Below are 9,340 nucleotides of genomic sequence, written 5' to 3' on the forward strand. Positions count from 1 at the left end.
CAATGACTCAGAAGAACCTGCTAAAAGCTTTTAGTCATCCTTAGCACCCCTGTTGTACCATGTTAGGGAAAAAAGTGTTGACACACTGTCCCAGCCAGAATATTGACTTCCTGTCCATAACAAGAGAGGCATGGCAAAGATGATTACAGGTTGGCGGAAAGAGCCCCTGACCTTCTTGAATTGATGTCCATTGTTAGCTGCAATCAGTTTTGTGATTTATTTAAGTGGAATTAATCTGTGTTATGTTAGGTGTTCACAAAGTAGGACTTAAAAGCATTTGATGAAGTGGCACTGCGTGTTATCATTCCTGAAGACATTGCTATTTTTGGTTTATTGTTGTATTTATTAATATAGAACATTGTTTATTATATACAGTTGAAGTTGGAGGTTTACATACACCTTAGCCAAATCTATTTAAACCCAGTTTTTCACAATTCCTGACATTTAATCTTAGTAAATATTCCCTATATTAGGAATTATGGATTAAGGCACTATATAAATGCCAACCATTTACCATTTAGAGGTCTGTTCACTTAAATATTTATCGTAAAAGGCTTTTTGACCAGGGTTGCCCAAATCTTTGCACACTACTTTACCTTAATAATGTATAAACAGTGGTTTTGTGTTGTTCTGAATAATGTATGCCCTGTATAAACTAAAATATTCTCTCATTCTGTCATCTTTGCTGCTTAAATCTCATTTAAAAGAGACCCTGTATCTGAATCCACACAGACTGCTTCTCATTCAAGGGGGAGGACAGGCTATTCCGTCGGCTCTTCCGCAGGTATAACCAGTTCATCCGGCCTGTGGAGAACGTGTCCGACCCTGTCACTGTGGAGTTCGAGGTCTCCATTTCTCAGCTGGTCAAAGTCGTAAGTCTATTCTCTACTAGGCAGTAATAACATAGTTTCAGTTTTAGATTTTTTATAAATTTTTATATTACATTTTCATATTTAACATTTCTAAAAACACGTTTTCACTTCATCATTATAGCTTATTGAGTGTTGATTGATTAGAGTACAACAGTGTAAAAAGTGAAGGGGTCTGAAAACTTTCTGAAGCCACTGTGTGTGTATTGTAACAGTAGACTCATCCTGTGTGCCCAAAAAAATTATGAAAGTTCAAAAGTTTTTGAACAAGAATCGTAAATGAAAAGACATAATATACACTCAATGAGGACTTTATTCAGTATTTATGAAACATATTTTTTAGACTTATTGGTCGTCACAATTATATGACACAGTTCAATTCAAAATTCAACAACTTTATTCACAAACAAAGTTTGTATACAATTGACCCTATATTTCCCATTGTCAAGCCAGCATGCTATCACAAACATTATTAAAACTCTAAAATATCCTCTATCGCGTGCATCACAGTTCATGACGTATATTGATCAACACCATATAGCTTAAACTGCAATAATATAATATTTTAATAACTCCCTCGAAATTCAAAACCTTTAATAAATGAATGCAAATTAAATGTAACTACGCTAACAAGTGTGCAAACTAAAGACACAAAGCTCTTTTAATGTTGTATAGTGGGACACAGGTTCAGGATGTCACATTCATAGATTTGTTTTGTTTTTTGTCCAGGATGAAGTGAATCAGATCATGGAGACTAATCTCTGGCTACGACATGTAAGTGCCCCTCCATTGTCACTCTTAATAATGCCTTAGCTTATTAAGGGTGGCAATGGAGCGTGTGGTTGAGAAACAAAAGTTGGTCCAGAAACGGTCCAATATGTCAAAGCCCTTTAGCGCAACTAATACATGCTCAGGCATTGGTTTGCGCCAGTGTAACAAAATAATGTTTTTGGTAGTAGTTGCAACATATACATATGGGGAAACTTAAGCAAAAAGGTAGGATGCTTGGTCAACACATGGTTACACATGCTGACAATAAGATATTCCTGAATGAAGTCAGTTCATATAGAGTATTGTGTCAGGAATCAGAACACTGAATCTATGATGTCACAGTTTATGATGTCTAATCACTTCGCCTGAACTTACATAATTGTAAGTCCAATTAAATTGTCTGATTAGTGCTTTTTAAAGATATACTGTCACAATTATGGTATATAGTAAAACAGCCAGGATATAGGAAATAATTAAAACATTTTTTGACATAATATATACAAAAACAAAGGCGTGTAATATGTACTTAAACATGTGCATATGGATACATACCATATGCTCAGTATACAAACCTATACTATATATCCTAGAGTAATATTTTACTGTACATATTTGATGTTCAGAATTTTAATTCTCCCTTATCTAGTGGCACAGTATTCTTCCTGAAATATAGCCGAAACAACATCCGGATGGGGAAAATGCTGTGCTTTGCTGCAGGCAGGAATATTTGTTCCAGGATTATTGTGCATTTAAGGCAAACGTTCCTGCTACTTAATGCCCTGCTGGTGTGTGACGCAACACTTTCCATACTCAACCTTCTTTCAGGAGATTAATGACCGCCTTTTGATTATGGCCCATGTCATTAAGAACTGGTATCACAGCTAATGACAGGGTCTGCTTTGCTTAAGTACTGCACTGCAGGAAGGGATATTGCCCTTGGTAATCAACTGTCAACCTTTCTGAAAGTTTTATTTTATTGCCTCTTAATTTTGCCTTAATTATTTGCTTACCTGAACTTAATGTTCAATCAAAAGGCAATGAATGATTTCGTTTTAGGGTTAACAAACCGAAATAGCCTGTGATGTTCTGTACCGCTAACCTGCATTGCATGCATTTCTTTGTAAAGTGTCATAACGCAGACAATGAATTGAATTAATATATTTGTATATAAGACATACTGCATCATTTTTGCTCAATATACATTTTCATTTCATTTCCATTACGCATAAAATATAGCGAGCCACGCGCCCCCAAATATGTGTGCTTGTGTTACATGCAGCAAATGTAAAAATGTATCTGACACTTGAGCATTTAGTACAATTTAACATTCATATCAATATCCATTTAGTTTCAGAATTCATAACAATGCATTATTTACTTACTAATATATTATATACAAATCTATGTGTTGGTTTACACAAAAGTTAAAGCAATATATCATTAAGAACACATATTGAATAACAGAACAGTGCATGATCCCATTGCAGCACCACATGTAATTGTCTTAACGTTTTTATCAGTAAAACCAGAAGAGCTGGGGCTTAACTCATCGTGTTTGAGGTGACAGCAGTGATTGTGGTGGGGCGACTAATGCCCCGCTTGCCTGGCCCATCATTTATGTAACAATTCCAGAGCGATCGAGCAAAAGGCTTACACATACCATAGCTTTTCATGCCTGAAAGTATTATAGAAATAAGTTGGCAGGTTTTCTCCAGCAGCACCAACCTCTGATGAACAGGGGGATGAGTGATGGGAGAACAAATGGATATGTGGATTGTCAGATTCCCTCATCTCCCGCATTGCAGTTATTTATGAAGGTTTAGCCCCAAGCTTTATGTTGTCCTTACCTGAAATAATCTTCAGCAGTACAACGCAGTGAATGAGAAATATAAAGTTATTGGATTTAAATGGAGATTTATTCTCAGCTATGACTCTTACTTAGATGTTATACCTTATACCTGATAAATAATGCCTTATTATACATACTTAAAAACCAGATGAGTAGCCTTGTGCATGTCCATCAGGGGTCCCCTGCAAAAACATCAAAATGAGTGTACTGAGACAGATCCGATGTTCAGCTTTTATTTCCTGGTATTTTTATCTAGATTTGTTAAACAACTGAGAACATATTCCCTTTTGTATCAGACCACCCAATATTTAGGGGAGCAAAAGTATTGGAACGTGATAGGTTTCTTGTTATCCAGATGTGTCCTGTTAGATTAATTAGTTAAACAATAATCTAACAGGACTATACCACAAGAAACCACTCATCAATTGTAAGAATCGGAAGGCGAGATTACAATTTGCAAATAAGTGCAGAGATGAGCCACAGAAGTTCTGGAACAGAGTTTTATGGACTGATGAGACCAAGATTAACCTCTACTAAAGTGATGGAAAGTGTGGAGAAAGAAGGGATCTGCTCATGATCCAAAACAAACAAGCTCATCTGTGGAGGAAGTGTCATGGCTTGGGGTTGCATGGCTGCTTCTAGAGTAGGCTCACTAATCTTTATTGATGATGTAACTAATGATGGTAGCAGCATCATGCTGCAAGACAATGACCCAAAACACACTGCCAACACAACAAAGGACTTCATTAGGGAGAAAAAGTGAAAGGTTTTAGACTGGCCAAGTCAATCACCAGATCTTATTGAGCTTGCATTTCCCCTCCTGAAAAGGAGATTGAAGGGAAATAAAATACCAGGCTGAAAAATGCTGAAATTCTGAACTCTTGTCTTGTGTTCATTTTTTTCATCTCAACCCCAAATGTATTCTGTGTATTGCAAAAACAAAGGAATTGGACCTGCTGCTCCAGGAGGAGACTGTATAAGTATAATACAATTTATATTTTCTTAGAGTTACATATTATACATTTTGCCTCAAGTTGAGCTCAAAGTAAGTAAGTGATCCAAATGAGCCTGTGTACCTGCCATCTCAAATTAATTTATAACAACATGCCCCAGGTAAGATCTTACTGACACACATGAATAATAAGATGTCAGTGGAGAAAAATAGAAATTAATCAAAACAAACAGTTGTTAAATATTGTTATTTTACTGGGATAATGGAAGTCCACTGTAAACACAAAGAATCATGATATTAAGAACACTAGTTTAGAGGACATTGAAAATACTTTTCTGTTCTATGTTCCAGATTTGGAATGACTACAAGTTGAAATGGGCTCCAGAGGAATATGATGGTATTGAATTTATACGTGTGCCATCAAATAAAATATGGAGACCTGACATTGTGTTGTACAACAAGTAAGTATTTAGAAAACCACAGTATTATAGTTCATATAATGATTGGAATAATGATGTACTATACTATACATCAGACTTCATAGAATGGTTTCATGTGACCCCATCCTAACTTTTTTCCTTTACTATACAAGTTGACAATCGTCTCACATTTGTTTAAGATGCACATATACCTCATAAGACTGTAAATCAATGATCTGTTGAAACTGTGTTTGTCTGAATTAAAATTCCCCATTGAAATATCTTCCAGTGATGTCACATTACATGGTAATTGAAGATATACCAAATATTCAAGATAGCAAGATATGCAATCATTTAAATGCATGTATAGTGGGCTCCAGAATTATTGGCACCCTTGATAAATATGCACAAATAATCCTGTAATCTAAAAGATAATACAGTTATTGACATAAGCTTTCCAACATGCGTAGTCGGCTTTATTAATGATTCAAAGTTTAATACTTTGGCAAACACCCCATGCAAATATGACAGCCATGAGTCTTTTCCTATAATTTATGATAAGGTTAGAGAGCACATTTGGAGGGATATTTGACTATTGCAGAACTTCACAGAAACATTTATATCCTTGGGATACCTCCTCTTCACTCAAGACCACGGGTTGTAGATGGGTTTTAAGTCTGGAGACCGAGTTGGCCATTGCAGAACATGGTTGTTGTTTTTACTTAACCATTTCTGTGTGGATCTTCATGTATGTTTGGAGTCATTGTCCTGCTTTTTCAAATGGATGACCTCGGAGCCCAGGATTGGACAAGCAGTCAGAATGTTTTATTGTGATTTCTTCCTGAGTTAGGTGATGAAACACTGTTCATGCTAATGCTAGGACTTCCCGTCTTTGTCTCTGTCAGTGCTGTGGGAGATTTCTTGGTAGAAGACAAAACCAAGGCGTTGTTGAAGTTTGATGGTACAATCACCTGGGTCCCTCCGGCTATCTTTAAAAGCTCTTGCCCAATGGACATAACCTACTTCCCCTTCGACTACCAGAACTGCTCCATGAAGTTCGGCTCCTGGACCTACGACAAGGCCAAGATCGACCTCGTGCTCATCGGGTCAAAGGTGAACCTTAAAGACTTCTGGGAGAGCGGCGAGTGGGAAATTATCGATGCCCCCGGCTACAAGCATGATATCAAATACAACTGCTGCGAGGAGATCTACCCCGACATCACCTACTCCTTCTACATCCGCCGCCTCCCTCTCTTCTACACCATCAACCTGATCATCCCCTGCCTGCTCATCTCCTTCCTGACTGTGCTGGTCTTCTACCTGCCCTCCGACTGTGGCGAGAAGGTCACCCTCTGCATCTCGGTCCTTCTCTCCCTGACCGTGTTCCTTCTTGTCATCACCGAGACCATCCCCTCCACCTCGCTGGTAATCCCGCTCATCGGCGAGTACCTCCTCTTCACCATGATCTTTGTCACGCTCTCCATCGTCATCACCGTCTTCGTGCTCAACGTCCACTACCGCACGCCGACCACCCACACCATGCCCTCCTGGGTGCGCTCTGTCTTTCTCTGCGTCTTGCCCAGAGTAATGCTGATGCGTCGGCCCATCGACCAGCAGCAGTCGCCCAAGCGTTTGAGCGGGGGCAGGGCCGGGGCCGGGGACTGCGTGGGTGGGGGATGTGGGGGACGGAGTTGCGGGGAGGGAGGCAAAAACTGGAAGAGCGCAGCCCGACAACAGGACGGAGTGAACTGCCTGGAGTACGGGGAGAACAAGATGGCCGCCGACCTCAAGAAGTGCCCCTGCCAACAGGGCAAGGAGACCCCCGAGCTCCCGGCCTCCAGCAAGCTTAGCCGGCAGTTGACGTCGCAGCCCATAAACACGGTGGTGGCGTTCTCCGTGGTGTCGCCTGAGATCAAGCAGGCCATCGAGAGTGTCAAGTACATCGCCGAAAACATGCGGAGCCGCAACAAAGCCAAAGAGGTATGGTCATGGCTGTCCTTTTCCCAATTGCTCTCTCTATTCCCAGTGGCTGTGGAAAATGAAATATTACATTGCTATGGAAGTTGCTTTAAATTGCTTGAAAAGTTTGTTTTTTTGATTGTTTCTAACAATAGCCGTTCCATTTTAATCTGGTAACAAAATCATAAAAAATGAAAGTTGAAAAGCTGCTCTAAAGTAATAGTCAGGAAATTAAAGTGAATCACTGTGGTACTGAAGCAGTTGGCTGATTTCCTATGCTAACACAGCAAACATGTTGTAGCTATTACCAGTTTACAGTCAATACCACCAGTATGGTATCATTGAAGCATTCTGATGTCAAATTAAAACCAGGAAAGTATCAAGTAGGCTAGGCTGAGGAAAGTACAGGTTAAGCAGCAGCAAGCATATGGCCAAAATGTGTGTGCCAGATGGAAGGGGGAAAAAAAGAACATATACTGTATTTAGAAAAGTGCAAAACAAAACATGTAGGCAGATGTTGTATATTTTAGACACAAATGATATACTGATTACCCAACTGAAAATATTGTCTCACAGTCTATGTACCAGCACTGGTACTAGTAGAATGAGGTGACTGATAAGCAAGAAAAGCTCATGACACCAGTCTGCAACAACAGCCGGTCTCCCACAAATGCTGAGGCTTACTTGCTTCTAAGAAATAAAATGCCAAAGCTATTAGCAGTAGTTTTAATGTTAAGTGCTCTCTTGTGCCACTTCTAACTTTTATGATCAGTTAATGTTATGTTCAAGAAAGATACAAATATATTCTGTTCAATTTAGCCAAACAAACTCTATTTCCTGAAATCTCAGTGGGTGTACGCCTAACAAAATTAGGCACTTTATAGGGACAGATCCCTTAAGAAAAGTTGTGTGGACAGTTTTAAATGTGATTTTCTAGTTCAGCTGTACTACTGCATACCCAAGTAAATAGGGAGTATGTCCCAAACTCCTAATAAAAAATGAAGAAATATCGACAAGAGCCTCGAACATAAACAGAAGAAAAAAGTTTGATCTGTCAATTAAAAGAATGGGCAGTGCTTGTAAAAAAAAGGACAGTACAATATTTTACAGAATCATCCCTGAACTCCCTTGGAACATAATTGTATTTTATTCATTTTTGAGTGTCGATACTCTGAAATGACTGTTTCTTCCAGACATTGTCCGCTTTCTAACTGGGCCAGGTGGTGCAACAAATGTCAGTGTCGAATTGACTTTCGATAATTACAAGAGAAAATGTTCCACTTCATTTGGCAAAAGAAATAAACATCTGGTCGCACAGAAAATGTCCAGTGAGTTGCTTGTATTGTGAATTATATGAATGGAAAATGGAGGGAAAAATGATTTTCCACTTCTCCATCTTCCAAACAGTTAGCAACTGAGATTTTGAAAATTGGTTAGCTTTGAAGAAGATAATGAGTGTTTTTATGAATGTTGTTCAGTCAAGAATTCAAGAACCCTCTTCATCCAGCACCTGAATAAAAGTTCTTATCTAAAGAAATTATATAAACAGGAAGTAGAAGGATTAATGACTGACCTTCCTCTCTATTCTTCCCTCTGTCTCCCATCCATTAAAAATACATTGGAATTCACTCATTTACCTCCCTTGTTACATACCACTTTTTCCTTCCCCCTGTCCATACCTCCTTCTTTCTCTCTCTTGTATCTTCTTTCCATCCCAATCTCTTGCTGTGACTCTTGACCTATGGGTCATGTGATATGCCCTTTTAGGTGGAGGATGACTGGAAGTATGTGGCCATGGTCATTGACAGGATCTTCCTCTGGGTATTCGTGCTGGTCTGTGTGCTCGGGACACTTGGCCTGTTCCTCCAGCCACTCATTGGCTTCTTCACATAGTGGGCCCTCCCACTTCTACACCCCCCAGCATTTGATGCCCCACCCCGCTCTCTGGAGAAATAAAACAAAACAAAAATACAGTGGCACAAGCGGACAATAATTTCCTACTCCTAAATATTTTATATGTTATACTATATACTTGTATTACTAAATGTATATTATTGATGTATCCTCCAAATGTTGATTCCAGCAAAATTAAGAAAGGTTAAAACAAGTGGTGATAATTTTGGAATCTCCAACCATGTGTACTGCACAAGTCCATTGATCGATAAATGGCTTTTCATATAAAGGCTGCAACCCATTGATGCGTAATATTAAACATGTAGCTGCATGAATTTTCATGAGTATCATTTCAATACATTAAGTTGTTTTGAATTAAATATTTTTTTTGTTGTAACATTTCATGCTGCACTGTTTTCTGCTGATTATTTTTGTGTTTTGATGCTTTGTTTATGTCAACATATTTGTCAGCAAATGTGAATTATTATATTCTCTAAAAGGAACATTTTTTTAAACTATATTTGAAGAAACATGCACACACTCACACTACAATTCACAAAGTACATTTCAGCATTAATACTATTCCATTGCATTACTTTCCATTGGTACTAGACTATCTATTGAAGAC

The 9,340-nt window shown here is 38.6% G+C and overlaps 1 protein-coding gene across 4 annotated transcripts; it reads left to right on the plus strand.

Moving 5' to 3' along the window:
* Positions 1–740: 740 nt before the first annotated feature.
* On the plus strand, positions 741–8,943 carry LOC133134843 (neuronal acetylcholine receptor subunit alpha-3). Of its 4 annotated transcripts, XM_061251329.1 has the most exons (7): positions 741–872; positions 1,599–1,643; positions 4,793–4,902; positions 5,766–6,529; positions 6,598–6,617; positions 6,655–6,840; positions 8,587–8,943. In XM_061251329.1, exons 2-7 carry the CDS (start codon positions 1,617–1,619, stop codon positions 8,710–8,712), a joined length of 1,233 nt encoding a protein of 410 aa, XP_061107313.1. In that variant the 5' UTR covers positions 741–872; positions 1,599–1,616; the 3' UTR covers positions 8,713–8,943. The 4 variants fall into 4 exon arrangements, with proteins under 4 accessions (XP_061107313.1, XP_061107314.1, XP_061107312.1 ...); XM_061251330.1 differs by lacking the exon at positions 6,598–6,617 and having other exon boundaries at positions 5,766–6,525; positions 6,772–6,840; XM_061251328.1 differs by having other exon boundaries at positions 5,766–6,507; positions 6,580–6,840.
* Positions 8,944–9,340: the final 397 nt, after the last annotated feature.

The sequence above is a fragment of the Conger conger genome, chromosome 8 (assembly GCF_963514075.1).
Source record: "Conger conger chromosome 8, fConCon1.1, whole genome shotgun sequence".
In the NCBI taxonomy this organism is placed as follows: Eukaryota; Metazoa; Chordata; class Actinopteri; order Anguilliformes; family Congridae; genus Conger; species Conger conger.